Source organism: Lycorma delicatula, chromosome 2 (genome assembly GCF_047948215.1).
Source record: "Lycorma delicatula isolate Av1 chromosome 2, ASM4794821v1, whole genome shotgun sequence".
Classification (NCBI taxonomy): Eukaryota; Metazoa; Arthropoda; class Insecta; order Hemiptera; family Fulgoridae; genus Lycorma; species Lycorma delicatula.
Genome location: NC_134456.1, coordinates 95,067,547 through 95,086,750, shown reverse-complemented (window position 1 = coordinate 95,086,750; position 19,204 = coordinate 95,067,547). Strand labels below are relative to the sequence as shown.

Below are 19,204 nucleotides of genomic sequence, written 5' to 3'. Positions count from 1 at the left end.
AATAATAAAAGCTGAATAATTTACACCATTAGTTTAAAATTAACATTTGTAACCAGTTTACAGGTTACAGTTTACATTACATTTTTACATTTTTTACATACATTTTTGTTTTCTTTAATCCTTTTTTGTATTTTAAGTAATTGATTTTCTTATGTGGTTTGTTTTTTTTTTGTTTTTTTTTCTTTCTTTTTTTTATTTGTTTCTTAAACGGAATAGTGTAATTATTATTAACTTTTGTTTACATGACACACCAGAAATCTAAAACTTTTGTTAATCAGCAGCTCATGAAGATACAATTAATACTGATCTAGTAACACAAGTAATAAAGGGGCTTTTACTCCATGCTGATATTTTTAAGATTGTTGAATCAATAATAATTGTATAAATATTTTATGTTAATAAAAACTAATATTTGTGTAACTGTCCACTTTATTAAAGAATTAGAGGATCATATCTTACTCTCAAATGAAATAAATTTAAATGAAGTGGAGCAAAAAATGTATATAAGTAGTTTAATTGGAAAACAAGGAAGTTGTGTGATGTCCACATCAGATTTTTTTAAAAAATTTTGTTGTGTTTAAGAGAATCTTAAGCATCAAATTATGATCAAAATTACTCCTTATTTGTTTAAAAGCAATTAAAGAACTGATTTTTGGTGAGAATTGACAGTCTTAATGAGCCATTTTTCATTTGCTCTATAAACACATGACTAAAAAAGAGAATGTGTCATGTATTAAATTTTAGAGAGAAAAAATCGTAAGTTTTATTATTTAAAAATTATCTGACTAGATTACAGGTACTATGTACAGAAACTGTTTGGTAATATATGATGGATATGAAAAGTAACATTGAATGTGAATTTTTATTGGTGCTTGGAGGGCCAACTATTTAAGTGTAAACATCTATATGTCTGTTCATAGAACATTATACTCTGTAAAATATACTTGGTTCATGTCAAGTGGTTTCATAGTTGTCAAAAAAGGAACTTTTTCCACTGTTAGCAGGTTTTGAATACACTAATGTTTCAGTTGATTTTACAAATAAAAATTAAATCATTGCAGTTGAGATCAGGAGAATGAGCTGGGTGTGTTGCTTGCTTGTTCTCCTTATCCATCTTTTATCAAATATGTTGTTCAGAAACTTCCTTGTAACTGAAATGTATTGAAGCATGCATGAATCATAACTGTGTTTCCTCAATTGTGATAACAGGTAAAATCTAAATTAAATTCTAATTTTTAACATCAAACTTCTAAATTCACATATCTTGAACTGATTATATGAGTGTTTATGTATTTGGCAGTTTGTTTAATCATTTTATATTCTTTCCAAAAATCAAGTAAATTTTTCCTTAATTTTTTATTTTATATTTATTGAAGTAAGTTATTATTAAAAAGTATCTTTTTAAGTTGTTTAACTTTACTTCCTTAAAATGTTAATTCTTAGAGAAAAATTTTACTTTGGTTTTGTATAAAAAAAAATATTAAAATGAAGATGATAGTAATAAAATAGGTAAAACAACAATAAAGAGAACAACTTTAGATTAATGGTATTTTTTATTAGTCTTTGTTACCTTTTTTTTTATTAGATTTTATTACCACTTAATCTTTGAAATAATGTTTTGAAACTTTAATATGTTTAAAGCATACTCTGAAAAAAGGTTTAGACTGAGACTTAACTTATAACACTTTATGATTTCTTAAGAATAAGATTTCAGTGTTTAAGATTTTTTTTTTTTTTTTAAATTGAATCTAGATATCTAGATAGCAAATGTTATCTAGTTTTAATTCATTGTCATTTTAATTTTTAAGGTGGTATATATAGAAATACCTGATTCATCTTTTTCCAGCTTTCAAGAACTAAAGGTAAACTCTGAGGATTATGTCCATTAAATAATAAGTTCAACAGTAGCATGATTTACTACACACACACACACACACGCCCATGCCCCCCCCCCCCACACACACACACAGAGAGAGAGAGAGCGATGGAGACAGACAGACAGACGGGTAGACACAGAGACAAGGCAGACAGACAGAGACGGAGATAGATAGACAGACAGATAAACACAGAGACATCTTCATTCTTATGTTGGACTTACAGACAGACATACAGACACAGATACAGACAGACAGAGACGGAGATAGATAAACAGACAGAGACAGTGACAGACACAGACAGACAAACACAGAGACAGTGACTTACAGACAGACATACAGACAGAAAGAGACGGAGACAGACAGTTAGATACAGAGACTGACAGTTAGATACAGTGACTGACACAGACACAGACAGAGACATAGACATATAGACAGTTGGACACAGAGACAGACAGATAGACTGACAGAGACAGTGACATACAGACAGTCAGATGCAGAGACGGAGACAGATAAACAGACAGAGACAGATGAACGGTCATAATTTAAATGTCTAAGTGGACTGTATAGGTAGTGGTAAATGATCACTGGATGCGTGAATCAACTGATATTTAATTTACAACAACAATACCCTATTAAACATAAAAACATATTAATGATAACAAAACTAATTAATTATAAGAATGAATTAGTGACAATTTTGATATGACCCGTTAAAGGGAAAGGCACTGAGCCGGCATCTAAGTCTACACCACAATGGTCGAACTGAGAATGTACAAGACTACACTTCATTTACACTCATACATATCATCCTCATTCATCCTCTGAAGAATTATCTAAACGGTAGTTACCGGAGGCTAAACAGGAAAAAGAAAGTCTACACCACAAACACTATATGATGCGTACACTTCGACCTCATCTTACCGAGTGTTTAACTTGCCAGCCGCTCGCAATAGTGCGCGCTGAATCCAAAGACAGGCAGAACATCAACCAACAGAGACAGATAGACAGAGAAAGTCAGACAGACAGGGACAGAGGCAGAGACAGATAAACAGACAGACAGACATAGACATACAGACAGTGACAGTGAGTGGGGGTGGGAGAGGGAGGGAGCGATGGTGGGAGTAGGCGAGGGGAAATGGAGAGGGGGAGAGAGAGAGAGAGATTTTTCAATCTTAAGTATCTTAGGAATTATTTATTTATAATTCTATAATTGTTGTAGATTTATAAAATTGTGATGTATTACAAAAATTATGAAGCATTTTTTTTTTTTTTTTTTTTATAAAACTAATAATTCCTAAGATGTTTAAGATTGAAAAATTGAAACAACCATTATTTTGAAATTTGTCAATGACAAATTATGACATATATATATATATATATATATATTTGTTTTTTTCTAGAAAGTAAAGAAGATAAGCCAGTATTCTAGTATTTATGACATAGATGTGGATGCTAATTTAAAAGTTACCAACTATGAAGAAACAGTAAATCAACTTGACATATATTATGGAATTGGTGAGGAATTGTTGCATTTTTATCTCTCTTAATTAAATTATCTTTTGTTAAAAAAGACCTTTTTGTGAAAGAATTAATGTTTTATTTATTTGCATTTGAACATTCATTTTGTATTCTCATTATTCTTTTATTTCTCATTAGCATTAAAGGTTTAAAATAATACTTTTTTTTTGAATTTGTGAAGAATTGGATGTTATTGTATAGTTGATAAAGATTTAAAGTGGAAGGGGCAGGTTTAAAAAGAGAACTGAATATTATTTGAAATGACTGTCGAGTTTTCTGCTAAATGTTATGCTATTCATTCTACATATGCAGTCAGGCTGTTGTAACAGCCTTGTTAGTATGCAATTTTAAGAACTGAATCATGCAGCCCTTTCTAACAATAGAACAAATAAAAACTGTACATTTTTATAAAATACTAACTGAATGTTGCAAATTCATAATTGTAGGGCTCTAATATTATTTAGCTATTAAAATTTCATTCACAACAGAAGGTAGCACCAGCAGCAGCAGTATTTATCAATTCTTCCTGTAAAATATATATTTCTCATTTTAATTCTTTTTCTATTTTATGTATATGGAATTTTTCTATTGCAGTTTTATAGTTTCATTATTTATTATTGCATGTAAGAAAAATGTATAAATTTCTTCCTGTGTTTTGAAGTTTGTTATGTGCACCTATCTAATATGAAATAGTAGATTTTTTTATTTGAATTTATCTTTTTAAACATGAAAATTTCCATATTTATATGCACGTGTTCATTCTTTTTCATTTTTTATGAAAAAAATGTCATTATTCTTATTTTTCTGAAGTTTTTGTTAACTTGTCGTATGATAATAAATTTTAAGTCTGTAGTGTGATCTGTGAAAATATTTCAGTTTTCCAATTTTATGGAATAATAATTAATATTATAATTATCATCTTCATTATTGACAAAACAGAAAACAAGAAACCATGTATGACACAGTGTTTCTATTTCTGTTAGTGTTTATAGCATTCTTAATGAAAGGGTTTTAAATTATGTTGTAATTTTTATAACTGAATACATTTAATAAATATTTGTTTTAAAACAAATGTTGAGTATGGTTTCCTTTTTAAGATGATTTATATCGTTGTATTAAATGGATAAATTGTTTTTTATAAATGATAGTGTTATTTTTTCTAAATGTATAACAAACTTAATCACGTTAAAGGCTCCTAATTAAGAAAATTGAATGTGTAAAGTTGACTTCAAAAAAAAAGAGGAGGTCTATTTCCTTCTGTTTTTTATGTTCAAATCTTTTCATAAGGCTGACAAAAAGTTTTTTTAGTTGAAAAATTAGGTTGTCCAATAGTTTTTTAATTATTTGGTATGTAGACAATAATTCAATGATTTTTATTTCTTTCTTTTATGTTGTGTTCATAATTTTATTGAATCTTTATAGCAAATTGATATATACCAATATGTCATTACAATACTCGGAATATTTTTACGTGAGTAAACAATATATTTGGCTTTGTGAAGAGAGCAGTGCGAAAACAATTTCAATACTTTTTACTATCTTTAGAATCTGGTCACAGGATTCTTGTTGTTCTTGAAAGTATGCTTCAGTTAGTGTAATTTATTACTCATGTTAGACCAACTACAACTATTACAATTACAAAAGAAATTAAACAAATATCACATTTTCTTTTATTATGATGAATTTTCATCAAGTAATGGTTTCATCCATCTATGATTACAGTTACGAAAAAACCTTACACTATTAAATAAAAATGATGATGCAATTATTGACAAATGACCTATGGATAAAAAAAATTACGACTCTAATAATTGTACTTAAACACATGATTCTAAACTAACACATTCAATGCCAAGGCGTTGAACACATTCTAAGGTGGCTGATGGGCTATCATCTCACCGCCGGCTAGTGTCATAGAGGCGCTCTGTGCAACGCTTCGTTTATAGCAGTTGTAATACTTTGGTTATACAGTTAATCTTTGTTTCTTTTTGTGGTGTGTTACTCAACAGAGAATGTGTTGTACTTGGTCCGAGTTTTTTCTTACTGTTTGAGTATGGCTGACAATCAAACTGCGGTTCCTTCACAACCGAAGAGAACACATTATTGGTTCAACAGTTTATGATTTTTGAGTGTGATAGTAGTGATGATGATTTTGATGGAGATGATTGTTGCTGGGGGGAGGTGAATAGTGATGATGAAATGGAAGATGTGAAGGATGATATTATTAATAAAAGCTCGTATAAAATGCATCAGTTTTTAAGTACAAAGTATGGTTTAATGAATAAAATATAATAATTATATAAAAAATATAATGAATATGTTATATAATGAATAAGGTTTTTTTTTGTCTTCAAGCAGCTCTCCAAGAAACCCTATCTAGTGCTAGTTGTTTCATTTCGGTATACCCCCTACATCCTACATCCCTAACAATTTGTTTTACATATTCCAAACATGGCCTGCCTACACAATTTTTTCTTTCTACCTGTCCCTTCAATATTAAAGCGACTATTCCAGGATGCCTTAATATGTGGCCTATAAGTCTGTCTCTTCTTTTAGCTATATTTTTCCAGATGCTTCTTTCTTCATCTATTTGCCACAACACCTCTTCATTTGTCACTTTATCCACCCATCTGATTTTTAACATTCTCCTATAGCACCACATTTTAAAAGCTTCTAATCTTTTCTTCTCAGATATTCCAATCGTCCAAGTTTACACTTGCATATAAAGCGATGCTCCAAACATATACTTTCATAAATGTTTTCCTGATGTTTAAATTAATTTTTGATGTAAACAAATTATATTTCTTACTGAAGGCTTGTTTCGCCTGTGGTATTCGACATTTTATATCGCTCCTGCTTTGTCCATCTGTAGTAATTCTACTTCCCAAATAACAAAATTGTTCTACCTTCGTAATCTTTTCTCCTCCTATTTTCACATTCAGTGATCCATCTTTGTTATTTCTACTACATTTCATTACTTTTGTTTTGTTCTTGTTTATTTTCATGCGGTAGTTCGTGCGTAGGACATCATCCATGCCATTCACTGTTTCTTCTAAATCCTTTTTACTCTCTGCTAGACTTAGTATATCATCAACAAATCGTATCATTTTTATCTTTTCACCTTGTACTGTTACTTCAAATCTAAATTGTTCTTTAACTTCATTAACTGCTAGTTCCATGTAAAGATTAAAAAAAAAAGTAATGGGGATAGGGAACATCATTGTCAGACTCCCTTTCTTATTACGGCTTCTTTCTTCTGTTGTTCAATTATTACTGTTGCTGTTTGGTTCCTGTAAATGTTAGCAATATTTCTTCTATCTCCGTATTTGAACTCTAATTTTTTTAAAATGCTGAACATTTTATTCCAGCCTATGTTATCGAATGCCTTTTCTAGGTCTATAAATGCCAAGTATGTTGGTTTATTTTTTTTTAATCTTCCTTCTACTATTAATCTGAGGACTAAAATTGCTTCCCTTGTCCCTATACTTTTCCTGAAACCAAATTGGTCTTCTCCTAACACTTCTTCCACTCTCCTCTCAATTCTTCTGTATAGAATTCTAGTCAAGATTTTTGATGCATGACTAGTTAAACTAATTGTTCCATATTCTTCACATTTATCTGCTCCTGATTTCTTTGGTATCATGACTATAACACTTTTTTTGAAGTCTGACGGAACTTCCCCTTTTTCATAAATATTACACACCAGTTTGTATAATCTATCAATCGCTTCCTCACCTGCACTGCGCAGTAATTGTACAGGTATTCTGTCTATTCCAGGAGTCGTTCTGCCATTCAAATCTTTTAATGCCCTCTTAAATTCAGATCTCAGTATTGTTTCTCCCATTTCATCCTCCTCAACTTCCTCTATAACACTATTTTCTAATTCATTTCCTCTGTATAACTCTTCAATATATTCCACCCACCTATCGACATTACCTTTCGTATTACAAATCAGTGTTTGTTTAACACATTATTGGATTTTAATTTATGTACCCCAATATTTTCCTTAACTTTCCTGTATGCTCAGTCTAACCAATGCTCATTTCTCTTTCCACTTCTGAACACTTTTCTTTAATCCACTCTTCTTTCGCTAGTTTGCACTTCCTGTTTATAGTATTTCTTAATTGTCAATAGTTCCTTTTACTTTCTTCATCACTAGCATTCTTATATTTTCTACGTTCATCCTTCAGCTGCAATATATTGTCTGAAACCCATGGTTTTCTACCAGTTCTCTTTGTTCCGCCTAAGTTTGCTTCTGCTGATGTAAGAATTTCCTTTTTAACATTCTCCCATTCTTCTTCTACATTTTCTACCTTATCTTTTTTACTCAGACCTCTTGTGATGTTCTCAAAAAACTTCTTTACCTCCTTCCTCAAGCTTTCTAAATTCTAAATAAATTAGAAAGAAGAGGTGTCAGCACCTCTTCTTCAGGTTTTTAAACCCCAATCTACATTTCATTATCACCAAATTATGGTCGCTATCAATGTCTGCTCCAGGGTAAGTTTTACAGTCAACGAGTTGATTTCTAAATCTTTGCTTAACCATGATATAATCTATCTGATACCTTGCAGTATCGCCTGGCTTTTTCCGAGTGTATATTCTTCCATTGTGATTTTTAAATTGGGTGTTGACAATTACTAAATTATACTTAGTGCAAAACTCTATAAGTTGGTCCCCCCTTTCATTCCTTTTGCCCAGCCCGTATTCACCCACTACATTTCCTTCCTTGCCTTTTCCATTGCTTGCATTCCAATCTCCAACTATTATTAAATTTACATTCCCTTTTATGTGTTTAATTGCATTATCAATTTCTTCATATACACACTCTACCTCATCATCATCATGGGCGCTTGTAGGCATATTGACGTTAATAATCGTCGGTTTAGGTTTTGATTTTATCCTTATTACTATGATTTTATCGCTATGCATTTTGAAATACTCTACTTTCTTCTCTATCTTCTTGTACATTTCGAAACCTACTCCTGCCTGCCCATTATTTGAAGCTGAGTTAATTACTCTAAAATCACCTGACCAAAAGTCGTTTCCCTCTTCCCACCGAACCTCATTAATTCCCACTACATCCACATTTATCCTATCCATTTCCCTCTTTAAATTTTCTAACCTACCAACCTTTTTTAAACTTCTAACATTCCACGCTCCGACTAGTAGAATGTTATTTTTTAATTTTCTGGTGACCCCTTCCTTAGTAGTCCCCACCCGGAGATCCGAACGGGGGACTAGTTTACCTCTGGGATATTTTAGCAAGGAAGGTGCCTCCATCATTGCTATATGAAAATGCAGAGAGCTACATTTTCTTGGAAAAAAAAGCAGCTGTAGTTTTCCATTGCTTTCAGCTGCACAGTACTCAGAGGACTGAGTGATGTTGATATGGCTGTTTAAGTCGTCCTGACTTACGCCCTTAACAACTGCTGAAAGAGCTGCTGCCCTCTTTCAGGAATCATTCCTTAGTCTGGCTCTCAACAGATAACTCTCCGATATGGTTGCACCTTCGGTCCAGCTACTCTGTATCACTGAGCACTCAAGCCCCCTCACCAATGGCAAGGTCTCATGATTCATAGAGGGAGGAATAAGGTATAAAGTATGAATATAATTGTTTATTTCATTCATGACATTTTAATTTTTGTAAATATTTTTTATTTGTGTAATCTTTTGTTGCTTTAGTTAGAATTTTTTTGATATATGTATAATTAGTTCACAGTATGTTAATTTTTTCAATGTTATTGCAAATAATTCAATTATGTTACTGATTGATATTATTAATTCTCGTGCTATTGTATCTGCTTATGTAATCATTTAATTTATCTATAATAAACAAAATTGATAAAACACTCGATTTTAATTCTTAATTTTAGACCTTTTTTCCTTGTAATATAAATTTAAAAAAATTGTACTAAATATGTACAAAGATTGTATCAATACAGATAAACGAACACTATAAAAAAACACATGTAAGTATCTTATTATCTCAACAAGGCAGCACCATAGAGGTGTCCACTGGTCCTATAACTAAGGTTTTCATTCAAGGAACCAAAGACGCCACAGAGGCGTTTTTAAAGAATTATCACTAAAAATGTAAAATATGTTATCCTTTATTAGTAAATGTAGGTTACATTCGTAATTAAATCAAAATTAAAAAATGCACAAGTTAAGTTTATTGATGAGTACGATACCGTATTTATTCGAAAATAAGACCGCCTCAATTGTAAGACCCTCCAAGTTTTGTGGGCAAATTTTAGAAAAAAAAATTGTGAATATTAGACTCGTCAGTTTGAATGGCTGTAATTCCTAGAAAAACAGTTCTTCAGGAATTTCTTTTTTACTGTACGTATAGTTTGTTGTTGGCCAGGGACAAATTTTACCCTTTCAGGTGTTTGCAAAACAATGCTGTAGTAATTTACAATGGGCGAGACGTTGACCTTAACACATAAGCAGCTTCAATTCTACTACCTGTTTTCTTTTTAATAGTAAAACAAGACCTTTGGTTAGAATAGTAGCAACTTTATTGAAAGTGAGTTTCTGTTGTATTTTGTCTGTATTATCGGTAGTATGAATTCACGGAAAAGTTTCACAGTAGGGTTTAAGTTAATTTTTTTGGAATTCACTGAAAAAAATGGTGTACAAGCAGTGGGTCAAGAGTGTTCAATACAACCAAACATGATTCGTTATTCGAGAAATCAGAGAGATAAAATTAAAGTCGCAAAAAAAAGGAACTCTATCATTTCATGTACACAGTTGCTATAGTTATTACGGGACGCCTCACTTCTGTGCTGCAACCCTTGAATGTGAGCATCAACAAGCTCTTCAAGGACCATATTAAGAAATTTTACATTAAATGGATGGCAGATGGAGGTGGATTGCTGGCCTCTGTGACATGAGTGGTAGCGTCTCAGCCTTTCATCTGGAGGGCCTGGGTTCGAATCCCGCTTAGGCATGACATTTTCACATACGTTATAAATCATTCATCTCATCCTCTGAAGCAATACCTTAATGGTGGTCCTGGAGGTTAAACAAAAAAAAAGATCACACATTCAAAGACTGGACAAATGCAGAAACCTTCAATAGAGCTTCTTTGCCTATGGATTGTCAAAGCCTGGGAGGAAATTACTCTGAAAATGATAATCTAGAGTTTCAAGAAGACTGGGATCTCCTGCGCATTGGATGGAACGGAAGATCATCTCATATATGACAATTCTGGTGACACAACTGAGGGAGAGACTGATATCAATGATGGTAAGGATGAGTATGATGATGAAAGCAGCAGTGACTACGAGTAAACAACTGTGTTCCTGATAATTAAAATACAATACCGCACTTTTTGGATTGTTAAATTAACAGCAATTGCTTAAAACTATAAATTCTTAAGTCGTTGATTTTTGTTTTCAGACATACCGGGACCTGTGAACCTGAACAAAGCCACGCCCCTGATGTCAAATAGCATGCATCCTCAAATAACAAGACTTTTTTATCTGTTAACTTAGAATATTTAGTGTTTAATAAAACATACTAAATTCATGGTTTGTTTGTGTAGTTATTTTTATTTTCATTTTCCGAAATACCCATTTGTAAGACCTGCATAGAATATAAGACCCTCCAAATTTTTGGGTATAATTGCATTAAAAAGAGGGGGTCTTATTTTCAAGTAAATACAGTAATTTTCCTGCAGCACTGAATGTGTTAATTGATTAATAAGTGATTGATAAGTGGATTTACTCAAATGTATTTATGTTGCTATTGTCTGAAAAATTATACTTTTTTTCAGTAAAAAGGCAGCTTCTTAGGTACCAAAGCCCCATTACTGGATTGTTTCCAGTTCTCTCTTCTGATGATAAAGTTGGGAGTGTTAGAGAGAGTATATATTGTGCTGCTGCAGTATGGAGTCTTTACCAAGCTTATAGGTTAGAATTTAATTTTATGCACTTTTTTTATTTTTATGAGCTCATACGTTATTGCAATTAATTTAACTGAGCTGTCAAAAGTTTTTTAGCATGGTATATCTTATTGTTATATATCATTTCATTGATCATTTTTCTCACGTGACAATTTTATGGTCATATATATGCTTAAATTATTGTATGTTGGATAATATCTTGTATAATAAATATATTTTAATCATACATTTATTAGGTCATTACAGTATCCATGGTTAATTGGACTATATCACTGAAGACTGGACTAGATATCAACTACAGCAGTTGCAACACAAGCTTTCAGTATGCCTTAAAATGAATGTAACACTTTCAACTTGTGAAATGAATTGTAGCGCTAAAATTATGTTATGTGAAGTACCTTTGAAAAAAAGGTTTAGTTTATTAATTCAACCTATAAGTCATTACTTTGAAATACAAATGAACATTGCAGTTCTACAAGTTCTACAGTTTTACAATGAGCATTGTAAATTCCACTGAAAGATTACATGCATAAAAAAATGGGACATTCATTTGTGTATCCTTCTAAAAATTTGTGATATCTGTATCATTTATGCCTACCATTTAGAAGAAATAGATATCATTAAAAATAGATAATAAATTTATCAGAAGAAAAGAACCTTAAGTGGTCATTAGAAGTTATATTTTCAGATGTGATTGAATCTATACGATCAGAAACTTATGACTGTGCATTATTTTGCCAGACGTATGGATCATTATTCTCATTTTACTTGTGTGTATTTATTAAAAATTAATGATGAAGTTATTGAGAAATTTAAAAATTATATTGCATTTGTGACTGTTGTGTTCTCCCTGAAAGTTACATGTTTAATTCGGAATAAATATATAAATAATATATTAAGTTGGGTAAATATTCATCAAAGAAATTTAACAAATTTTGTTTCAACTGATAAATAATGAGTATAATGTTTCCCAGAATCTTAGCAAAATGAAGTGAAAGACATAACAATACTATTTTGAATATTATCAGATGTTTGTTATATGATTTGTTAGTACCAAAGCCATTATAGGGGGGAGAGGCAGTATGACCAGAAGTGTATATAATAAATTTTTATCAATAAGATTAATAAAAAAGGTATATATGACTACGGAATTATGGTACAATAGGAGGATAAATCTAGAAAATATTAAAATTTTAGATCTTAAGCCTTATGTACTAAAAGAACATTCGCAAAGGAAAACCGATCCAAGTAGTAAGAAATTGTTAATGATTGCTTACACGTGTGGTGGTTGGTTGTTGTCGGTTATGGGATCATAACTGAAATAAAGGTATTACTGCTAAGAATGTTATCTTTGATGAAAAATAAAAAATACAAGCAAAATGAACAGGAGAATAGAATATTGCTGATATTGTTACCAAATTGTGATAATACCAAAGAAGAATTGAACTATCAAGAGATTCCTAGAACACAAAGAAATGATGGAGTAACAGAAGAAGAAAAGTAGAAAAGTTAATAAAATACAGATTACTAGATTAGCAAATGAAAGTTTTAATAGTACACATTAAGAAGAAGTAATAAAAAAAAAACGAATAACCGTCCAAATTTGATGAATATGATTTTAAGTTTGATGACAACCTTGACAGCAGGGATTCTACCAACAGAGATTCCACAGAGCTGTCGGAATGCAATAAAAGATAATGGATGGAAGGTAAAGAAAAAGAGAAGCATTATGTAAAAATGGAACTTTGAATATTGTGCCAATTCCTTCATATATGAATATTATAGAATGTAAGTGGGTATTTACGATGAAATCAGATCAAATTGAAAGAAACATGAAGAAAACAAGATCGGTTGGATGTTGATTTCAGCAAGAAGAAAACCTTAACGATTTGTGTTCCCCAGTGACACGAATGACATCTCTTGGAGTTATTCTTTCTATTGCCATAAAGAAAGAATATCATAGAGTATTCATCAAATGGATCTTCCATTCTTCAGCCTTCTTTATTAGAGTACTGAAGATCCTGTATTTATGAAAATACGCCATTAAGAAGATGTCAGATCATAATGTCAAATAGGAATTATACGGATTTAGACATAGTCTGCGATGACATGAATGTTTACATGTGTTCGAATAACTGTGCCTAATTGCACCTTCCAGTACTTGAAACTTATACCGCTGGATCAACAATATCTTCAGTAAATACTTTGTTAATGTATTCAATTATATATACATTTTATTACAGATTTAGATATAATTCATTTATTTTATTATTATATTCGTAGCTAAATTTGTTTCTTATTATTGAAATTAATCATTATATACTTGTACAATATTTATATTTGAAGTATTATATTTAAGTATTTATTTACATTCTATTTTTAAGTTACATTTTGAAAAGCATTGATTTAACCTTCAAGACGTCTTTTATTAAACTTACTTTAATAACATTTTTAAAGGAAGATATTACAGTAATAACATTTTAGAAGAGAGAAAAAATTTACTTTAATAACAGCTTCAATGAAAAGTACTTTAGCAGTAGTATTATCAAGAAGAAATATATATATATATTATATATACATATATATTACAAAACAGCTGTTGAACTAAACTTGATTAACATGTCTATATGCCTTACATAAGTAAGAAGAAAAGAGTTACATAGTATGTTTTTATATAAGGACATGAAACTGAACAGCTTGAGTATTTTAAAAGTAATGGTTTATTCCATTCAAAATTAGATCCTTGTATAATTATGAAAAATTATATATATTTTTTTGTTTGAGTAGACAATTTAATATTGTTTCGTATGATTCAGATAACATAAATACTTTTAAGAACTTTCTAGCATCATTGTTTCAAATTAAAGATCTGACTAGTTGTGATCGAAATTAAGTTCCGAGGAATGGAATTTGAAAGAAAAGGAGATTCTTTATTCATTTCACAAAAGAAATGACTCAAAAAGTTTTAAAAAGATTTCACATGGAAAATTGCAAGGAAGTAGATATACCTATGCAACCAATGCTTAATTGTAATGCTCAAATAATATTGCAAATTAATAGGATTTTTTATGTATATTATGTTTTGGTTATAGGCCTGATGTTTGTTTTTCAGTAACTTTAGTCAATTTAACATTTTTTTACGCATTGTTACATTGGAAACATTTAAAATATACAATTAGATATCTGAAACACAGTAAATTATAAACAAAAATTTAAGAAATGAAGGCAAAATTATAAACAATATTTTATTACAATAATAATATTATAAACAGTAATTTAAGTTAATGGTTTACCATAAACCATTACTTGTAATTTACATCCTTGTTGGTGAGGCCAAAAGTCTATTCATTTGATTGACTGCAGAGGTATGAAAGTAAAGAAGGATTAGGTTACGATGAAGACAATGATAACAGTAACAAAAAGAAGTTCATTAATTATTTCCATGCATGCAGTACAGTACACTTTAATAATTGTACTAGCTTAATAATACTGCCCTATGTAGTAAGAATTTATCTTTCACTAATTTTTTTTTTATAGACGTATAGACGATGATCGTGGAAAATCTTATGAACTTGGACAGTCAGCAGTAAAATGTATGAGAGGTATTCTTGAGTGTTGGCTGAAACAGGCTGATCGTGTTGAATTATTTAAAAAGAATCAGTGTGATAAATATGCTCTTCATTGTAAATTTTGCCTTGATACAGGCGATACAGTATTCTCAGATGAGGAATATTCACATCTTCAGGTGCATAAATTTTTTAAAGAGTTCTCATGTTTGTGAGTTTAGGATTAGTTGAATATTATAATTAGTTAAGATTAAAGGGTTAATTAAGTAATATAAACAATATTCATATATTCAGAACAGTATATAGATAATGTTAATTATATTTTAAACATTCAATAATTCATTAACATATTGATCACTGTGTTAATAAAAATTTAATAGTATATAAAATATAAACCACAAAAACACAATAACTAGTTAAGTTAAATTTACCATATTAATTTCCAATAACTGGTTTTGCGGTGTAACACATCTATCTGCTCTTTCAGTTAGTATTAAATTGTATATCTATTACATATTGAAAGAATATGTTTTATATTCTTTCAATAATTTGTCATCTTATTTGAAATTATGTTTTTTGTTTTGAAAATTGAATGATATTATGAGCGTATATGTTACCGAACAGCAAAATTTATGTATTATTCATTGGGTACAATGTACTAATTGAAAAGACAATAAAAATAATAAAAAATATATTAAATGAAACTCCAGAATATACCGGTGCATTAATCACTATTACAGGAAATATTTGTCTTCAAATTACTTTGAGTGTGAGAATAATTGTTATTTACAAACAGAAGGCTTACCGTTGGGATCACATGTATGTGCTATTATGTCTGAAATATTTATACAAGATTTTGAAAACAGAATAGTTCATGGCATATTACATTCTCACCAAATATTTTTCTGGATTAGGTATGTAGATGATATTTTAGTCATATATAACCAGGCTATAAATAACGAGCATTTTTAATAAACTTAAAAATTACAATAAGAATTTAAAATTTACATACAAAGTAAAAAATAACAGAAAAATACATTTTTCAGATATTAAAATTGAAATAAACATAAACAATTCAATGGAAACATCAGTTTATAGAAAACCCACAACAAATAATAATACAATGTATTTAAACTCTAACCACCCATGGTCACAAAAAAAAAGAAGATATTTAGAGCAATTTATTACACAAAAAACAATAAAAATAAACTCAAAAAAGAAGTATATGAACTAAAACAAATAGTAATTTTTAATGGTTTTGATGATGAAATTATAGAACAAATTTATAAAAAGCAGAGTAAAAATCCAAGATAATTATACTACAGTACAGTGGCAAAAAAATAACACAAATATTAATAATAGTTTATATCTAAAGTACAATTACACAAAAGAATAATAGAAAATATTATTACATATATGATAAAAATAAATATATAAAAGCGTGTAAACGAAATAATCATATTAAAAATATTTAAAAAATAACAGTAATAAAAATAATAGAGAGGAATTAAAAGGAATATTCAAAGTTGTGCAATAAATGTAATAATATTTATATTGGTAAAACCAACAGATCATTTAAAAAATGATTTACAGAACATTGCACAGCTTACAAAAATAAAAAAAAAAGATGTCTAATGCAGCTGAGCATTTGTTAGATTGCAAACATACTACTACTGATTGCAAAAATAATTTAGAGATTTTGAAAGTTTGTAATAATGATAAAAAAGTGATTATACTCAAGAAATATAACATTATAAATATAAACAAAAATATAAAATGATGAACCATCAGATTGCATTCGAAAATGATGATTTTATTAAAAACATTATAAAAATATTATCTAGCAGTTCACAATAATGACTTTAAAAAGGAAATATTACATTTTAAAGATTAAATCATTCCATTATTGGACCGCAAAATTTCACAATACAATTCAGAATTTCAAAACAAAACAATTTTGAGTAAAATGACAAATTATTAAAAGAATTTGTTTTAAGGTAATTATAGAATTTAATATCAACTGAGGATGTGGGATGCCACAAAACTGTAATATTGGAAATCAATATGATTAAGTTTAACTTATCTAATTACTGTGTTTTGGTGGTTTATATTTCATATATATATATATATATATTCCAAAAGCATAAATTAAGTAATAATATTATGTTTAGTGTTTTATTAATGTTTTAGTGTATAATTAATTTTAAATTTTAATCAACTGATGATGAGGAATTTCCTTGAAAGTGCTTTTGATATATAGAAAAGAAGAAGGAAAATAATAATTAAGGTAAGAGCTCTTATTGATTCTGTACTTTGGTGGATTGTGCATTATGCTTTTGGAATTAATTATTACAGAAGAAGATGTGGACAAAAAAAGAATTTATTTTATTAAATTAATATATATATATTAATATTATTATTTTTTATGACCACATAGGATCACTTTAGTCAGTCCATTATCCAAGTCTCTTCGTTGGAGCTGTTTGGGCGTTGCAGTCCTCCCAGTACTTTTTCATATGTTCCAATCTTTGTGCGCTTTCTAGTTTTGAAAATGTTCATTTTTCTTGTGAGGGTGAAATGAATGTTTTTGTTCTGGATTAATTTTATCTTATCTGTGGTGTCTACTGGTGTAAGGCTAATTTCTTCAGATCCTCTCTTATTTCCCTGATCCACCTTCATCCTATCTTGGTGTTGGTGTTTATATGTTTATTTAAATTGTATTAAATAAACCATCTAGTACAGAATATTAAGGTAAGAAATATCTTACCTTAATTTTTTGTGAAAGTATTTTGCAGGATCTCATATCCTTAGTCATGATTGAAATAATTCTGTAATTACATAATAAAAATCTAAAAATAAAAACACAAATAATGAAAATTGTATATTAATTTAAAAATTAGTATTTAAAATTTAAAAATAATAAATTAGGTTTATCTAATATGGCAGACCATCTAATAAATATTCTGTTTCTCATGTATAAATACAAACAAAATTTCAATTTGATAAACCATCAAACAATGTTTTATGTTTTTATTATGTAATAACGAAATTATTTCAATAATGATGAGGATGGGGGATCCCGTGAAAGTACTTTGATGAAAAATTAAGGTAAGATATATCTTCTCTCAATATTCTGTACTAGCTGGTTTATATAATACATTTTAAATAAAAAAAGTATTTATTTTTATGTCTTTCTTAGCAAAAAATTGAATTTTATAGAACATTTTTTTAATTCAGCTTAGTATATAGTATAAAACCATAAATTATGGTTACAATAATCTATCACAATTTTTAGTTACCCTGTGGAGTTGTGATTGATTTACTACATTTCATAATAGTTAATTAATTTGTTCATCTTTAAAAGTTTTTGACTGATTTTATAAAATCATTACTCTGTCAACAGTAATATTATATTAGCACTGTTTTTACTCTTATTAAGGTAGGTAACCATATTATCTATTTCCTCCTTTAATTACTGTAATTTTATGTATAACATAGCATTGTAAGTTGCAAGTATGCATTTCTTCACATTGCCTGTATACAGATCCTTATTATTATCTTTATTTCAAGGTGTACATTGTTAAATTTAAATGAAAAGTAAGATAAATATAAATTTGGAGGTAATAGAGACCATTCAGATGTCCCCACCTATATTACCATTTAGTGGGAAATTCAACATTAAGAAAATATCTTTCTGTATTGTGAAACGTTTTTATAGTGAGGTATTACTTCATTTTGGGATCAGAAGGTATTATGATGTATGTTCCTTCCCACAGTTCCACAAGTTAACATTTTTCTTATGGAAGATGGTTCCTCCATAAGTATTTGTGGTAAAACCTGTTCATGTGAGTTCCAAGTAGTTGTACGCAGATAAAATGTTCTATCAATGAAAAATGGACCACCAGTGCATGTTTTTCATATACTCCACCACACCATAACAGTCATTCTATGTTGATCTGATCAATGTGGGTTGTCGAGTGACTTTTCCCTAAAGTTCTGTCTAGTAACAAAAAGATTCTTTTTTTTGTTTTTTTGAAGAATTTCTTACCCAAATAAAGAATCTCGCTGAAATTGTCTAGGTCATCATTTAAATAATTTAAAAATTCATCTTCAGTAAAAGTGGAAGTTCAGTTTATAGGGATGCCTATTTTTCATGAAGTATGTGAATGATTCATTTTTATCTAATACTACATCCTTTAGGTAATTGGTTGTGTGATGGTATGAGGCTTTCAAAATGAACAGTAGCTTTAAAAGTCACCTAGATATAACTTATAATCAATTGATTCAAATTTTGTTTAGATCAAAATTTTGAATTTATTCAAGATGGCTGCTGA

The 19,204-nt window shown here is 29.4% G+C and overlaps 1 protein-coding gene across 4 annotated transcripts in view; it reads left to right on the top strand.

Annotated features, from left to right (window-relative positions):
- The window catches only part of LOC142319018 (putative phosphorylase b kinase regulatory subunit beta), a 108,263-nt gene that overhangs the window by 4,753 nt on the left and 84,306 nt on the right, over positions 1–19,204 (top strand). For all 4 annotated transcript variants that reach the window (XM_075355826.1, XM_075355825.1, XM_075355824.1 and 1 more), the window contains exons 2-4: positions 3,278–3,392; positions 11,176–11,311; positions 14,842–15,049. In XM_075355826.1, the coding sequence (XP_075211941.1) occupies positions 3,278–3,392; positions 11,176–11,311; positions 14,842–15,049 (459 nt within the window). The remainder of the gene's footprint in view (positions 1–3,277; positions 3,393–11,175; positions 11,312–14,841; positions 15,050–19,204) is intronic.